At 38.2% G+C, this 17,978-nt stretch overlaps 1 protein-coding gene across 1 annotated transcript; it reads right to left on the bottom strand.

Annotated features, from left to right (window-relative positions):
- Window positions 1–1,986: 1,986 nt before the first annotated feature.
- COPB1 (COPI coat complex subunit beta 1) lies at window positions 1,987–17,763 on the bottom strand. Its single transcript, XM_035326722.1, has 21 exons — window positions 17,612–17,763; window positions 16,733–16,962; window positions 15,962–16,131; window positions 15,157–15,271; window positions 14,454–14,546; window positions 13,972–14,109; window positions 12,821–12,940; window positions 12,305–12,412; window positions 12,060–12,206; window positions 11,491–11,636; window positions 10,783–10,879; window positions 10,387–10,547; window positions 9,591–9,711; window positions 8,982–9,209; window positions 8,631–8,810; window positions 7,511–7,655; window positions 6,188–6,307; window positions 5,591–5,736; window positions 4,487–4,576; window positions 3,603–3,758; window positions 1,987–2,319 (listed from the first exon to the last, which is right to left on the bottom strand). Exons 1-21 carry the CDS (start codon window positions 17,700–17,702, stop codon window positions 2,260–2,262), a joined length of 2,862 nt encoding a protein of 953 aa, XP_035182613.1. The 5' UTR covers window positions 17,703–17,763; the 3' UTR covers window positions 1,987–2,259.
- Between the last annotated feature and the right edge of the window lie 215 nt (window positions 17,764–17,978).

The following is a 17,978-nucleotide window of genomic DNA, read 5'->3' as shown; positions in this document are numbered from 1 at the left end:
ACCACGTGGAGACATAACCTCGCCATCAAGGCAGGCCTGCGTATGCAGGGCTTCCTCTCCTGCTGGTATCATGCATTGGAACTTCCATTAAAAGCATAACAACTTCAGAACCCAAAAGGCATTTCAAAACATGTAAAGCTCGCTGAAGTCACTCAGCAAAACCATGTTACACACACTTGCCAACTTACCGTCTCTAACGTTTACTGGAGCTGGATTCTACCTGCTATTGCAGGCAAAGGTTTTAAGTCACATCATAGTAATTAACATCATCTCCTACAGGTATCTGAGACTTACCTTACTGTGACTTCCTCAGTGCTCGCAGAACCACAAAAGGCAGTAAGAGCCTTCAGAAGTAACTCGAAAGTGTTTTTTTCCTCTGCTCAGACATTAAAGTCATGGCAACAGCCTCTCTTATCTATAATGACCTGTATCCTATTGCATGTAATAAGCGTGTGTACCTATGTGAAAATAAGCCATAGCTTCTGGAAGTCACATGTGTCAAATTCAGAGTATTTAATAAAAGACACAGGCTCCGCACCTGTTACCGAGGAGCCTGCACACGGGTATATACACTGGCGTACACCAGTGCAAACTTTGGTACTGGCCACTAGATTCAGAACGGCTTCCACTGCTAAAAAATAATAAATACTGACAGCTGACTTCTACTGACTTTGTGATTTCTATCAGAAAGATAGAAATGTACTCAGAATTCAGAACTGTGCAACTGCTTCAGTGCAAAGCTTCGGATGTGGAAAAAAAAAGAGACCTGTTAACAGTACGGACAAACCATATTCTTCTAGCACCTAAGCTTAAAATCAGGATAGGAATGAAAAGGAACGAAGTGAACCTAACGCTTACATGAAGAGACCAAAGTGAGCTGGCAAAAAGTAATATTGGGAAGAGCAGACAATGAAATATTTATACGAATGTCACTCATTAGCTCAGGTTTAGCATTGTAATTTTAGAGCTATCCTTTAACTGGATAAAACACAGCAGCCTGGAGTCTTTCATTTCAGATTTTACATGTGTGCTCTATCCTGTCCTTACGCAGAGTGCAAAACAGGTACTTTCATCACTGAGGCCTTAAATGGTTTGGAAATCGGCTCCTCAGGATACTAATTCAGTTCTCTTCTGTCCTACTGGAGCAGGACTACAGCTGTTCAATTTCATCAGGAGGACTTTGTGCCAGCTGGAAGAGTTGTGTTGGCTCTGCGGGCTCTTCTGTAGAATTAATTGCTTACAACAATTTAACAAAATTCAGATTAATGCTCAACAGATTCAGCCAAATGTATTTTCAATCTAATGTGTACATGCTTTAATCTACTGCTAATTTGCATAACACTTAGTAGCCAAATGGCGTTAACTCACTTTCATATCCTGACCTGAACTCCACTCACAATTCTTCCTTTTCCACAAATTCTCAACACGGTTCAATTCACTGGGTGTCAATGCAAGATCACTATGAGTCTCACTCCTTCCTTCCTGAGCTCAAATACGTGGCTAATGGCTGCATCCACTGAAAGTACTGCTTACATTTCTACAGCTGTAATATTGCAAGTCGCTGTCTTTCTTGCTTTTAACTAAAAAACAAATAAAACCACAACACTGAGAATGTTAGGATACTTGTGATGATAATGTTCCAGAAGAGTTTTTAGAACCTAACAAAGTTTAAGATTCTACTGCTTGCTGGAAACAGATGAATTTTAACAATGTCCTTTGCTGATATTATAACCTCGTCTGTGCCAAGTGATTACGTTACTGAACCAAGCATTTAGACGATGCAGCCTTTGATTTAGCTGTCAAGTCTATGCTACTAAATACACTAGAGTATTTTAAGTGCCACGATCACTTTCACATAATTCAGGCCTAGTCATTACTGTAAACACTTTCAGAAAGCAAGGAGCATTTTCCTAGAGTATTAAAATAACCCCCGCCATGTATTCAGTACTAATCAAATACCCAATTTTTAATTTACACACAAAACAGTATAGGTATAATTTGTTTATTGTACTGTGAGCATCAGTATATATTAGAGACAAAGAAAATACCATGTCCAGGACAAAGAAAAAAAAAATTAAAAAGTTTTGCTCAGTATCAATCATGGAGAACCTATAAATTATCTGCTGGAATGCTTTCAGCTCAAAAGCTTGGCTTCTACAATTACAGAACACTGAAGAATATATGATGTTCTGGATCCCAAAATCCACATACCTAAAGTTAAATTGTGAAAGACCTGAAAAGACATTATTTAAGTAAAATTTATAAACTTGTTTTCTTCTGAGACAGGTTGATCTTATCTCCAAGACTCAGAGCCATTCCCTGTAAGGAAAAAGGAAGAAATTTATGACACTGATAACTTAAAACAAAATACAAATCACTTTATCTATATTAAAATGAAGTTCCATATACAGAAACCTATGAAGCTAGGGGCATGGGAAACTAAGTATTTCTAACTATCCACTTATTTACATAAATTCTAGTGCACACCTTCTTACCACTAGCTAAAGGCAACACCTAAATATATTATTGAAGCAATGAAACTTTAATGAGCTTGAAGCTACTAAGCTTGCCTTCAATATGCGATGCAGAAAAATAAAGAATTTTAAGTCTTTTGACCTTCTATCAATCAGAAGTACGCTCCCACTGGAGAAATTACACCTGTCAGTCCAATTACTCAAATTCAGCTTTTGGAAGTCTCAGTGCTGATAGTAGCATTCAATACATCAAGGCTACAGAAAATAATTTCACCACAGAACCATGCTGCACAGACACTAAAGAAGGGTCAAAAGAAATTACCCAAGTAAATCCACCTAATCAACAGCAAAATGATCTCAAGATGAGATCAAGCTGGTATATGTAACTGAGTGCTGTCTTATGTCAAAAAGTCGCTGTAAGCATATCAAAAACATTAAATTACTCCAAAAGCTTTACAGTGACATCACAAACTAAAAGGTTTCTTTGTGAAAACTGAGACTGCCCTTTATTGTATGCTGTGTAAAAAAAGCTTTGATCAGTATAGTAGCTCTTTCATTATCGAGGTTCTCAATCTTGTCCTTTTTAGTCAGAAGGTAGAAGTTCTAAAATTCAAAGCAGACTCATAGATGCACCTTTAAAAAGCAGTTCTACTAAAGACTTTGGGTTTTGCTTTTTTTTTTTTTTTTTTTAAAAAAAGAACCAGTGAATAGCAATTACATGCATAAAATTTCCTTTGAATGAGAAACTGAAATGCCTAGTTCAGCAGGAGAAGATCATGAAAGCTCAGGGAGCAATTGATCTTTCTTTAAATGCAAATGCAACACAACATCCTATTTGCAGTGCTATGGGTAAAGATTAAGAAATGGTGGTCCGAAGACCTATTTTATGGTAATGCACTCGGAGAGATGTTTTACACTATAAATAAACCTAACTGGAAAGACATTTTTCGCCCCCACAAAATATGTGTAAGAAGGTTTAAAAACTAAAGTTCATTTATTCATCTAGTCCAAATCTTTCCCCAGTTACCTAAGTACTAGAAGTTGACTAACATCCCCCAAAGTTGCAAGTTTTTAAGAGCGTTCAAGTACATTTTCTCAAAAATGACAAGAAGAAACAGTGCTCATTACCTGACTCTTTGCACGGATTCGTATGTGACCAGTGACAGGGGCATCTGGTCCCAGATGAATTGGCTTTTCAATGCTGACGTTTGCAAGTGCATCTTCTCCAAAGATGGAACGCGCATAAAGATTGGCTGCCATAAAGCCACAATAACCAGAAAGTGCCTACAGAAAGCACATTTCAACTCTTCAGAAAGACCAAAATCCTTTAAATAGGTTCTCCTCCACTGTAGGTACAGCTAGACGGGTATCAGTGTTTAACATTTAAACTTCTGCTTTCACATGCAGCTTTTTGTGAAACGTGTGAATCACGCCATAGAAAGCAGCGGTGGTTTTTGTAAAATTAATATTGAAAGATATGCAATCTGTATTATTTCTTAAAACAAGGTCGGATGACATTTAACGGTATTAGGTAATGAACAGCAGAAATGGTAAAAATAGCAAGTAGGTAGTATACCTATTTTAGCTACCTATGTATTAGCTAATATCTGGTATACATACACAGTGTATCTTGGCAACAAACAGCTACTGCACAGGTTTTGTTTTACAGCAAAAAGGCTGTATTATCAAAAGAAAGGTTAGCTTTGAGAGAGAAGGAAAGAACTTTGAACTACTGAAAAAAGCTGTATGAAAACAGATGGTTCATCAAATCTGTACGTTTGGATTTTCTTCTAACTTAACAAGGAGCAGTTGAAGTGATAAAGTGACACCATTTTTATAACAATTTGCTTCTTACTCATTTCAGGGCATTACGAACTTTGAGGCATATATATGATTTTGTATTTTACGCAGGCATTTCTAGTAATTATCTGTAACAGATGCTAAACAAATTAAAGAAAAAAGCAAATGCGCAAAAAAGGGTGTCACAAAAAGTCTCCAAGCAAACAACTCACCTTCTCCGGAGTAAGGCATTTCATATTGGTTGACTTCAGTATGTGCTGTAAGTATTCATTTAGATCAATGATATTTGTATTCACAGTAACCTTACAAAGAGGAAAAGAAAAAGGGCAATTACTTTAAACAGCAGCTCAGGCATTCCTGAAACTATCCCTTCTTCAGTTCTCTATAAAAGATTGCCACTACGTTTCTCCTCGAGGAATGCCACATTCAGAGAGCTGGCTGGATATCCCCTCATGTGGTGGAATCATACCAAATCTTCATCTCCTGCCATCCACTCATTAAGGGGTGGAAACTACATTTTATTATTACAGCTTCTAAAATGTGTTAGGTAAATATGACACTCCGTTGGACACACAGATTCTCTACAGCAAATCGTATATTTTTTGTCTGAATACAGTTCACACGTTGCCAGAAGAAAAAGTGGTATCTAGACCAAAAGCTTGCTTTTAACCAATTATAAAATTACTTTCATCTTTCCCTTCTAGCAACAAAACTCCCTGGGCTGCCTTGACTTTCTCATACCGAATGTTGTGGGTGTTGTTTAAATAACCTTTTAAAATCTATTTCAGAATTTGTTTCCAAATTGCTAAGGCTTCACGTATCATTAGTTAGAATTTATTCACAAGCTGCCTTTCAGGCACTTACTTCCAGTCTCAAGTGAATACATGTGAAGATCCTTGTAGCAAACAAGGCTGTACAGTTTGTGTAAAACATCTCATTCTCTTTTAGCATTTCTAGTCTATTCTTACATTATATTGCTCTGTCATATGAGATTATTTCCTTTAAATCCTTACAAAAATGTCCTGAATTAACAGTGCGGGCACCCTCTCGTACTAAATGTACCCAGAATTTTGTGTGTATGCAGGTATTTTGTGTATCATCCATAACTACTCTGGATGCTACTGCTGTAGAGCAAAGTAATAAAGTTATTCTGCTTGGAAGCCATGGAAAATCCTGAAGCACAGCACATCATTTCAAGAAAGAAGACAGCGTAATTCAAAACTGGAGGGGCTCAGCAGTATGAATAAGTCTGCAGTCTCATCAAAAACTAACTTTTCCAGAAGAACCCAAAATAGCGTACAAAAAGTAAAACTAACTTTGTTCTCCCACTCAAATTCTGCCCACATCTGTCTGAACTCCGCATCTGTACAGGAAGCTGGCTGGATGTAATCCATGATGTCAATGTGAATATCACTGAGAACCACACAGTTTCTGTCGCTGGCAGCTCCAGAGACATCATACACTGCAAAATAAAACAAAACGCGTTAGTGTTTTAAAAAGCGAGTCTGCAGTAGGTAGGAGTACCCAATTACCACCTGCCAGCTAACAACAGCCAGCACTTGCTCAGCTCAGTGTTGATCTCTACCCTCCTCAGGTGCTGTACCCAAGTTGCCACAGAACTCTGAGTTAAGTGCATCAGCCTTCCAGGCAAGGCTGCCCAGCTCACTTTCAATGCAGAGACTTGGGTTCAAGAATCGTGCTGACCACCAGTCTGAAGGCAGCATGCCCCACCATGATTTTACATAAAAGTGGTACAATTAAAAAAAACAACACATTACAAAATACTCATACACAGCAGACCATTTAATTTCCTTTTCCAGTACGAAGCATTTTAGGTATTTATTTTGTAGCTCATGGAGCAGTTCAGGAATGCTGCCTGTTAATTTTGCACGTACAATTAATTGTTTACTTACCGATATTACCAAAAATGATTCCGTTCTCTGTTGAAGCAACTTTGACATTAGCTTTAATGTTTGCAAAGTCATGTGGAGCAAGAGTCAAAGGAGATGGTTTTTCCACAAGTTTTAAGTCACCTGTTTAAAGAAATTGGGAGGTGGGGGGTCAGGAAACATTACCAGCACACAAGAAGTTAGCTTTTGGAACAACGTTTTTATTTTCTTGGGATTCAACAATAGAGCCTACAGCGCTGCACTAAATCCCATACAGGCATTATTTTGTCTTTTGTTGTCGTTTTGTTCATTTCTACAGTTTCCTACCCACAGGACAAAATAATTTATATTCCATTGAGAAATTTCAGTTAAAATGTTAGCGTACTCACCCCAAATCCACTGAAAACAAAGGAAAACACTGACCTAAATTGTCTTCAGATTGAGTCTGATAGTAGTTTTTAAACAGACAGCAAACTTAATTCTACGCTGTGCTTTAATCACCACCCCCATCAAAATACCTAACCCTACCATCGAGTGCCTCAAAACCAAAGTTCAATGTTCGGTATTGCACGGCCTAAGCTATCTAAAGGTCAAAGTATCACCTTTATTCTGAATTTAACTGTTGCCAGGAAACAGCGAGAGCTGTACTTTTCCTAGTCCCTTAGCAACAAATTCTAAGAGACTCTTTAGTTCTCTCAGTACAATTTGGGAAGTATATAACATGTTCTCCAAGTATGCTGTACCCATATTTCAACTCCTGACTACCAAAACAGAAGATAACTAACAGGAAATTGGCTACTCTTCTTGGATTATCTGCCCTGGTCCCAAACCCAAAAGTTTCTGATGCCTCAGCGTTGTTCAAACATGCCACCAGTACAGCTGTTAGGACAGGGAATAGTTTCAGGTGAGTACACACCGTACTCAAGTACTTCTGGATGACTGCAAGCATCACCCAGGGCAGATTGTTTTTAGTGCCTCCCATTTGCTCCACACCGATTTAGATTTTGTCATCTTGCTCTACAGTAAAAGTACAATGAGGAATAGGTACATCGAAAACTTTCTACATATCAGGAAAAAGGAAAAATAAAATGCTCTTTTTCCAGGAGAAAATACACGACAGCTCAAAATCTGATTCCTGTGTGTAACGTCGGCTGCTATCTCTCAGAGCCAGTAGATGTGACTATTCAAGCATTTGGAAGGAAAAAATATTTTTAAGGGAATTCAAAAAAAAAAAAACACTTTCAGTAAGTATTTAGAAGTGTCTCAGTACCTACTTGCAACTGGGTGTCAATACCCAGCCCCTCACTGTTGCCTAGCAGTTGCTTTGTTTCCACCAGTACTCCTTACCTAGTGTGGCAAGCTCTAGCGTGCAGTTCTGCAGCGTATCACTGGTCTGGTTTACCACAAGCACATCCAAAACAATGTCGTACTGATTGACGTGCACGTATGCTTCTGCATAAACAGGGTCTGAGAAACCTGTCAGCTGAGTAACCTGCAGAGGAAAAGAATGTAAGGTATTTTTCTCATAAACCATGCCAAAACAAGAAATTGTGACAAACAAGGGCAAATTAATAAATTCCAAGTGAATCCATTGTTTTTTAGCCTTCAACACAAACACAAGAGGCGCGCAAAGAGGTTTCAATTTCACAGAACTATCTTTCTAGAAAGAAAATAGACAAAATAACTGCTTCAGCTGAACATCACAAATTTAGTCTAGAAAAATACTTAAAAGTAACATTCTGGAAAACAAAATTCCTATTTCTTGCATAAGCCTTCCAAAACAGACCAAATCAAATGCCTTACAGCTAACTCACAGAGACTTCCCATGTTATTCATACAAATGGAGTTTTAATTCCATCCTTCCTCACCTCTCCCTTTGTGTACATGCTACAATCTGTAAAACCTTTCCAGATGAAATGTGTTCTGAACTGAACTCACAAAATCGTAACATGCTATATTACTCTTAAAAAGATCAGAAGGAAAAAGAGACAGTGACTTCAAACCAAAAGGTAACTTTAAACAGTAGAAGAACTCGTGCAGAGTGCAAGAATAAAAGCCTGTTTTCCTAACTAATGAATGAATCGATACATTTCCTCTCTTTGGATCTTCACTGCAAATCCTAGCAACCAGCAGCTAAAAAACAGTGGAACTATGAAACAAGATGCACTACACCTGGCAGTAGGATACAGCAGGTAAGTAAAGGGGTTCTTAATCCCTTGTGACATCCCAGCTCTCCTTGTGGTGAACTTTGCTGGGACAAGAGCAGCAAACAATTTCAATTTCTTCTCTGGATACCACCAGCTTCATGCTCTGAGTCTCAGTATTATTCTTTTCTCCGGAAAAAAAGGGAATAACTAACCACAAGAAGGGTTTTTATCCTCCCCTTTCTCCTCCTCATCCTAATCAACACACACATGGGTCATGAGCAGCACAAAGTGAACATAATTAACGCTGACTTTTAGATTACCTTATTAAGTTTGGATGCAAGAGGATCAGCAGCCTCTTTCCTCTGTGTGTTTCCCATTGCTGCAAGAAGGCTGAGCTGAAACTGGTCTTCTTTTGAGCTCATTTCATTTTTAGCGGTAAGCTGCATGAAGGAAATCGGATCATCCGGCTGAACTGTCACATTCCTCTTCTCTGATTCTTTCTGCAAAGAGACAAATACTCAGGATTTCATAATTAGTTATGAAACATAGCGCAGAAAACACTCAGATAATGACTGAAATGAACACAGTCAAATGGTGACATTTCTGGGACCTGCTTGGATGTGAACATCAGTAAAAAATGATTTTATGATTACGTATTTATAATATCTCACCTTCTGGGAAAGCTTCTCTTCTTCTAGCTTGGCTGACAGCATATGAGAGAGGGACTGTCTGCATTCTTTGTTGAAAATATCATTCATAAGTGGAGAACATTCTGACAAAACTTTCAGACACAAGGAAATACGATCTACATCGTCATCTGTGATTGGCTTCTTGGGAAGAGAAGACTTTCCCAAATGGAGAATAGTGGCCATCAGCAACATAGCTTCAGCGATAAAGGACTGAGAAGGAAGGCAAAGGAAATAGAATGGAAAGTGGTTATTACATTTTTACACAGCTTTATAGAAATTTCTGACTTAATTCGTAAACAGGTGCAAATTAAACTCGTAAAAATCTATGAAAATTTTTTTTTGGACTTGTTGTCTAGAAACAGAAGTACCATGACCTAAGAAATCATCTAGGCAGAGTGTCTGGAAAGCAGCAGGCCCTATCTGCAACCCAAATGATTGTTTCTATACAATCCTGTAACTGGCATATCACTTGGGACCTAACCCATTTCACATCTGCTTAAACACCCACCAAACACCACCAGAAACCAGACGAAACAAAGACCCAACCAGCTCTCCTTTGCAACTACAGAGAAAGCACAGATTATGACTCACATTTTGTTTCTTCTTTTCCTGAACTAGCGACACATATCGTAAAGCAATCTTAGTTAAAGTTGTAGCTAGGGAAGCTGCAACAAAGAAATCGCCATCAAGCAGGAATCCTCGTAATGGAGGTCTGCAAAGACAGACAGTTATCAGAAAACTAGTTTTGGAAGATACTTTTTAAAATACTTATCTTCATATGTTAGTGTCCATACTGTGCAGAAAACAAGCTTGAAATGTCTGAAGTTTTTTTCCCCCTCAAAGTATTCTTTTTTGGATAGAGGCATATACAAGCCACGTAGCCAATTCCACACAAAATACAGAGTGAAAGATGTAACGGATAATCTCTACCCTGAATACGTTTCATCATAGCACTGAGGTGATAATGAGCACTCAAGACAAAGCAGCCCATCTGCAGTGATTAAGAAAATATAGCAATTGTTTTATCAACGAAACGAAATATAGCGGAGGTTAAATAATGCAAGATGGTATTACGAAAAAAGGAGTTTTTACTCTGAAGGCGACACCTCTGCATCCAAATAAAACTGTAATGGAACTTCATGTACACGTTATAAAGAATTATATAGAATACAAGGTACCATAACTAATAAGGTCCTTTTTGATACTCAGTAAGTTTGGATTGCAAATCTTCAGCAATTGTGCAACTTCTTGCCAGATATCATCTATTTGAGATAATACCTTAAAAACAGGAAGTCACCTCAACCACTAAACTCTACATGAGAGAGAGTACCACTTAAAAAACAAAACAAAACTGAGTACTCCTAGTCTAGAAAGACATCTTAAATACCTGTCTTCCTCTTTTTTGGCGGGTCGGGAACTACTTAGAGCACTCTGTGTCGCGTAAGTACCCATCTCTGTCACCAATTTTTGAGCTGGACCGACAGACACTTCTTCTTCAGGTTTTAGCTCACCAGCTTCTTTCTTGATTTCAGATTCTACAATTGGGATCTAAACGCAAATAGGTAGATGTTGAAATACATACAGAAGCCTTCTGCCCATGCATAAAGCTCATGACGTTGCATACAATGCCTTAGATCCCTCTCAGAACTCGCCAGACTCTGCAGTTTCTTGTACACGCCCCATTATATCACAAGAGCTCAAAACCCTGTTCCACCTTAATTGATTTTTAGCATGCTGCGTATAAGATAAACCACAAAAAGCTAGTGTAAGAAAATAAACACACCTCTCCAAGTGATCTGCGAACTTCTGTCATTACACTCTGTATATCTTCCTTGGTGCTGCAATACTCTCCAAGGATCCATAAAGCTCCTCGATAAATCCTACGACAAGAACGGTAATTTAGTCACACTTCAACGATACATTTGCATCAGGAGAAGTCATTTATAACCAGGTGGCCGAGACAAGGCCAGCCTTGATAAATTCAGAAGGATGTGACTGACAGAAAGCAAGTTTGATGAATAACTTTCATCCTTAATAAACTAATAAATAAGTATAGCAAATAAGATTTCTTCTCAGCTTCTAACTTATTCCATGTGTGCTAAGGTTGATATTCCTAAAATTAAAATTCATTAAGATCAAAAGTAACTCTACTGCACATTAATAAAGTCAGCAATATTTCCTATCAACTCTATTTCAACAAATACATCACTTTAGTGTTGGCCTTCAACAATACTACCCACTAACAAATACAATTAACACTTCCATCAGAGAAACAAAACCTGAAGTGCTTTTCCTCATTCACTGTCACCCAATCTATCTTCTGTATCAACAGGCAAGAGGGAAACTGTGTCTCTACAAGTCATCTACCCCCTGCATCTTCTGTGTGCGTGGGCTGCAAGGCTGGCAGTACATAATTAATGACAATACACATTCAATGCAAGAGAGGCACATGGTGCTCCAGTTTTGGTTTAGTACCGTATTAGTGACTCACTTGACAGATTTAATTGCGTGAAACACTTCAAGCATTTTCTCAACAATAAGAGGTCTGAGGTTATCAAATCGCTGGATCGCTTCCCGCACAAATTCCAGCACATCCGCAGCTGCTGCTTCGTTGTTGTCACTCAGGAACTCCATCAGCTAGCACAACAGAGTAAATGTGAGCACAAAGAACAACAGTTATGTTTGCACAGTTGTATTTCTTCTACATTCAGATGCATTTACAGCTCTTACTTAATAAAGCTGAAGTCAAACAACCCGAAGTACATTTCAGTTACTATAACCCACAATTTATTTTTCTTATGATAGAGATTATTGCACTTTTAAGTAAAGATACTTTTCAGCTCACATTCTTTAAGGACTTTTAAAAATAAAAGCCTAAGATGACAGTAACGACAGCATCAAAAGCTCCACATTGCTTTAGTGATTAAAACTAGCATTGTTTATTGAAGCCCACTATTAGAAACACTTTAGCTTCACTTACTCTTTTGTGCAGGTGGCTAGCAAGTATTTTGGTACAACCAGGACATAATTAAATGACAATGTAATTAAATGTTTCCATACCACTGGAATAACATTCGCAGCCATGTCTGGAAACCGAACACTACAGGAATGCAGTGTCCGAACAAGCAGCTGTCTGTATTTGTCGGTATCTTCATGCTCTGTCACATTGTTAGTCTTAATGACTTCTTTCTTCAGAACAATCACAAGCTGCAGAAAAGATCCAATAAAATTGAAGACGGCCATGTATTTTTTCAAAGAATGGGAATTATTCACATGCAATGAAACACAAGTCATATATATTTTACCTCCTCCACGTTTCTTGAAGAGACAAGGTCCAGAGCTAGCTGAAGGGTTTTTTTGCGCACTTCCAGATCTGGGGTACTCAACACTCTGAGGATGTCCATAACTAGATCCTAAAACAGTAAAAATAATAACAGCTAGATTACTTCAAATGACTTCCTTCTCAGGCAGTTCTAATTTTTAGTCCTTAACAATTTTCAAGGACATTGTGGAAACAGAATGTAAAATACACTGACAAACAAGCAACATATACCAGGGATTAGGAATCTCACCGTGTTCATTTAATGTATTTAAACATTTACCAGGAAAGCTACAGAACTTAGGCAGCATTTACTATTGTCACTTCTTATGCAAGCAGTAAAAGCAGTGAGCCTAAACATAAAAGGCCATTCATTTAATTTCAAGAGTTACATCAGCTGAAGGCGTGAATTTCAGAAGTACATTTTTTACTACGGCATCTTAAAAATTTTAGGGAAGGCAAATCCTTCACATAAGCTTGCAGGAAAAGAGAGCTTATGTACCTGTAACACTCGTTCGTGGGCGGGATGCTCCTTTAATTCAACCAACCGATCCAAAACAATCAGTTTCACGTTATTATCACTTTCTTTAATGATCAAATCTATGTAGCACTGGGCAGCTGCCTAAAATCAAAAGGACCAAAACCATTTTTAAATAACGAAGGGGAGAAACAGGCACATTTCTGAGAGAAGTTCAGGAAAAGACAGCTTCTACTTTATTATTAAAGCAACTCCTCAATGAGTTGGCACAGAAATGAACCTGAGAACAGTTTCCAAGCTTTCTGGTGAACTCTAAAGATGATTTCACCAGGTTGTTACAACAACCATTCAGGAAGACTAACAGTGGCAGCAGCTTACAATACATGGACTTGGTTTCAAATTCAAGCAAAACCATAAAAAAAATAAATCTCTGCATGCTCTCGGTCAGTTCTTAAGTATCCAATAGGACATGAAAATTAATTTAAAACAGATGCCAGTATTAGCATGTCTACATAAGGCTTCAATGACACCTTCTACATACAATACTCGTACTCAACAAAAACGACTATACTGTAGTGAGAATGTAAGCATTAATACGCTTTCTGACCTTTGAAGCTATTTAAAATGTTTTTACTCTTAATCTAGATTACAATATTCTATTTTTGAACTTTCAATACAAGTTTAGAATTTCTGTGTGTTCTTAATCAGCTGTACAAAGATAAATCTATAAACAGAGGGTCAAATAGTAATCGCTGTCAATCTTCAATACTTTGCATTTCCACCCTGGTCTAGAAAGAATAATATTTATGAGTAAAGGAAGTAATTCTATGTCTGCAGATCTTCAGCATTTGTCTACTTTGCTAAGCATGCCAAGAAGACTGCAGGTTGGTAGCACCTATTGGAATAGCTTGCACAGTATTCAAGCTTGTCCACTACCAAGTGAAGTCCCCTAGTCACAGGTCTGCAAAATAGGCTCAGAATTTAAGGAGGGGGGTGGGGGGTGACACGTGACATGAAACAGACCAATTTTAAGGGCTATTTTGAGACAGTTTCAAATGTAAAATGTCAAACACACCATTTTACTGAAGCCTTCAGTCTTTAGAAGTACAACGTACAGCATCCAGTAGTACAGTCAACTAAAAGCTACCGCAACGTCTGAAAACACCGAATTATACCTTGATTGCTGTTGGTGCACTGGAGAGCGTAACCAGTGTTCCTGCAGCTTCGTATTTCACAGCAGGACTCGATGACTGCAGTAAGTTGTAGATGCAGCGAATAAACCGCGCTCTTTCTGATGGGTTTGCATGACACACCTAGACACAAAGAACAACGCATCATTGGCATATAAAGGGAAAAGAATAGCAACCATATAGTTAGTAGAATAGCAACTATCTTACTACAGGGAGAAAATTAAGCAAAAGGTGACAAAACTTTTCTGGGGATAAGAACAGATTTTTCCGACTGTGAAGGACACTCTACAAAAGCTAGTACAAAGCTTTTATTGACAATTCTATGCAATGCTACAAGGTCTTGACATGGACTAAGGGCTAGTTAAAATGCCTTCAGCAGCTGTGTCCTATCCCTTCCATAAAGCAGTCTAATATAATCTAAACCATGCATCTATTTTTCAGCGTGCCACAATACATTTTCCTTTTACCTTATAAATCAGTTCAACGATAACCAACTGTAGTATGTCACCAAATGTCTGGACTTGGTCAATACAGGTACTCAAATAATCCAATGCCCGATCCTAAACAAAGAAAAGAAATTATTCTCCATTATTCTGAGTTCTCAGCTACATTTCGAAGAAAAATGCATTTTTAAAATTGGAACAGAACCACATATATTCAACCCTTCAACTTAAGGTTTAAAAAAGAATTACGAAAAAAACATTAAACCTGAAATGCAAATTAATCCATTTGGTACCTATAGATGGCAAAGAGACAAGACTCATGGCAATCAGGCCCAAAATTCAATTGTCAACGAATAAACCAAAACACTGAACAGAAATTACCATTTCTTTCTCATATGACTGCAAAAGCTACCTACAGAAGTAGATAATGGAGTACTTCTCAGTCTAGTTAGGCTTATTTGGCCAAACTAATTAGTTTTCAGCAGCATTGTACGCCTTCTTCAAATACAGCAACTCTCCTTTTAAACAAAGAGAGCACCAACAATCTGCATTAATTTATTTGCAGCTAGAAATACTCCACAAATTGTGTAACTGCCGCATATCGTTGCGTTTTTGTTTGCTTTTAATGAATTTAAATAGTTTACACTTCCAACAAACTACTGGCTAGTTACCTACAACATATTTTCAACTATTTAAACCAAATGAGTTTGAGGGCAGGTATCCTTACCTGATCTGCATGAATTAGCATCATAAAGGCATTTCTTTTGCAGCTTGCATCCTTCTCATTCACCAGGAAATCGTGGATCAACTCAGGAGCATCAGGTATAAGATGTTCAAAATTTCTTTGAAAAAAAAAAGCATAATTAAAAGAACTACTGCTGAGAGGTAGAACATGCAGCGTAACTGCATATCCTAAAGACAAGAGTTTACAAAATTGAAAAAGGATCAAACAGCGATGCATAGCTTTTGTGTAATTATTTGAAACTAAAGAGGCTTGGCATAAAAACCCTACCTGCTATCATGACAGCTAAAACATTACCAAAACAATGATCTCAGTTTGATAGTAACATGTAGTCACACTGTTTAGGTGAAAAAATAAACCACCACTGCAATAATGCTTAGGATGTAACTGCAGTACATACAGAATGTCTCACTTCAAGTAAGCTGATACGTGTATAGCCCTGTAAAGATTCGTCTGTATTTGTAACTGTGGACAATGATTACTTTTAACGAAGTTTAGGTAACTAAGAAAGGCATTTGCCCATACAAATTAACCTGCAAAATAAGGGTCTCAGTCACACTTCAGGTGGCAACAGCAGAACATGTCACTTTTCCAAAGAATGACTTAGAGGAGGAAAAAGCAAACAAACATTAAAAAAAAATGTATCAACCTTCTCCTCCTCCCTGCTTCCCTCTCCTCCCCAAATTACCAGCCATTGGTATATGTTTATGAGGTTTCCAAAGCCATCCTGATCACCAGTGCTAGCCTTGGTCTTCTTTACCTACAACTTGAAACAGTTTCTGGCATTTACCTATAAATGGTGTAAATTGCAAGAACGGCGTTTCTGCGCACGTAGCTGTGACGATGTTCTAGGCACGCACGAATGGCTGGCATCAAAGGTTCCAACAATTCTGCTTCTTTCAGCTTACAAAGGAAACGGAGTGTAGAGCCTCGGATAAACTCGTTTGGGTGCTGAAGATCCTAAAATCAACAAGCAGCATATCTGAAATACCAGACTTTGCATCCTAACTGTTAAGCTCAGATGAAGCTCTCTAAAGAAACCTCACTGTGACCTTTCAATACCTAAAGGGGTCTTACGAAAAGATGGAGAAGGACTCTTTATTTGGGTAGATAATGACAGGACAAGGGGGAATGGTCTTAAACTAAAAAAGGATAGATTTAGACCAGACATCAGGAGGAAATTCTTCACTGTAAGGGTGGTGAACAGGTTGCCAATAGAAGCTGTGGATGCCCCAGCCCTGGAGGTGTCCAGGCTGGATGGGGCCAACCTGACCTAGTGGGTGGCATCCCTGTCTGTGGCAGGGGGGTTGGAGTTAGATCATCGTTAAGGTCCCTTCCAGCCCAAGCCATTCTCTGATTCTAATGACCACGCTTGCTAGCCTTCGCCCACGCTAAGCTTTTTCATGGTTCGCGTTCCAAATGTCTACGAGGGCACCTCACTGCCTTTTTATGAAATTTACCTTCTTAACACACTGATACGTATTTTATATAACAGAAAAATATACACTTTGTAGAAGGATGCTGCACGGGAACTTAAGAAATAAAATAAGCAACAGGCCACCTTTCTGTATGCGTCGCACACGAGGATCATTTCTTGCAAAAGCCTGCCATCTGGAGTGGTCTTTGGCACTATCTCCCAAAAGACAAGCAGCAGTTTTTTGATGGTATGGTCTTGAAGAGGCAGCACAAAGCGTATAATGGTCATCAGAAGCCCAGGTAGTTTTTCACCATTCAGAATCATAATGATCACTTTCTTCAAGGCCTCTGTCTTTAACTTGACATCTCCTTTTTCTAGAGAGGACAGAAAATTCAAGAAAGCAAGTCATCTTAATTGCATAGGTGGGAAGAGTAACACACCGCAGTCAATTAACAGGCACGCCAATCCTACACATCGGAAGATTCCCCTGAAGAATGCAACACAGCATCTCAATAAACTTCACAGCCTTACTTCTAAAAAAGCATACAGAGGAAGAAAGAGATATTTAAACATTAAGTCTGGACTTCAGATCTATTCTTATGATCGATATATTGGAATTAACTGAGTTCAACGGATTCTACCACTGCTTCAATGCTTTTAAACAGCATTTTAAACCAGAATATTCCAATGCACTGCTACAACTCACTAATGTAATAATATCTAAACATCTAACATCTAAATCTACCCAGGCCCATTTATGTATTACTTCACACACAGACTGTAAGCGATGTTAAAGTTTTGCTCAGAATCAGAAGAAGAATCGCGTAAGATAAATACAACGAAGTTCCCCAAAACACAGCAAACAGAAGAATTTACCCATTTTGAAAACCAACAGAACCAAATCAACGCAAGTTGACTTGGGTTTATAAAATGCAAACAATATTCTAGCAGAAGTATCATGAGAGTATGCGAGGACAGATGAGGTATGATGAAGTATCCTTCAAGTCATGGCCCATTACTTGCCTAGGTCATTTTTGAGGCTGATTTCAGAAGGTGGTTCTGAATCCATCGGGACATTGATTAACGTGTAACACACGTTCTCTGCAGCAGTCATGGTTCTTCGTTACAAATGTTTTCCCAGTGGAAGAATTATTTGGACACAAATATCAGACAACCTAAAATCCAAGCCAATAAAGACAGCCCAAAGTTAACAGATTTTGCTAACAAACAACATGGAAACATGTTTTGCAACTGACTTAATGACTTGAAGAGACCGTTGTTGGATTTCTTGGGAAGTCAACTTCGAAAGACTTCCCAACTTTCTGTTATACTAAAGTATTGCTGTTAGGACAAAACAATCGGGAGTGTGAAGTTTCTCAAAGGGAAAAAA

This window comes from Oxyura jamaicensis, chromosome 5 (genome assembly GCF_011077185.1).
Source record: "Oxyura jamaicensis isolate SHBP4307 breed ruddy duck chromosome 5, BPBGC_Ojam_1.0, whole genome shotgun sequence".
Classification (NCBI taxonomy): domain Eukaryota; kingdom Metazoa; phylum Chordata; class Aves; order Anseriformes; family Anatidae; genus Oxyura; species Oxyura jamaicensis.
Note: the sequence above shows the minus strand (reverse complement) of the source record. Positions and strands in the feature narration are given on the sequence as shown.

What these genes read in the sequence shown, in the direction of transcription:
- COPB1 (XM_035326722.1), bottom strand. Translation starts at nt 17,702, where the DNA reads ATGACTGCTGCAGAGAACGTGTGTTACACGTTAATCAATGTCCCGATG. An exon ending in CAGCCTCAAAAATGACCTAG is followed by an intron (nt 16,963 to 17,611) that starts GCAAGTAATGGG and finishes TGTCCTCTCTAG; the next exon opens with AAAAAGGAGATGTCAAGTTA. An exon ending in CCCACGAACGAGTGTTACAG is followed by an intron (nt 12,413 to 12,820) that starts GTACATAAGCTC and finishes TTACTGTTTTAG; the next exon opens with GATCTAGTTATGGACATCCT.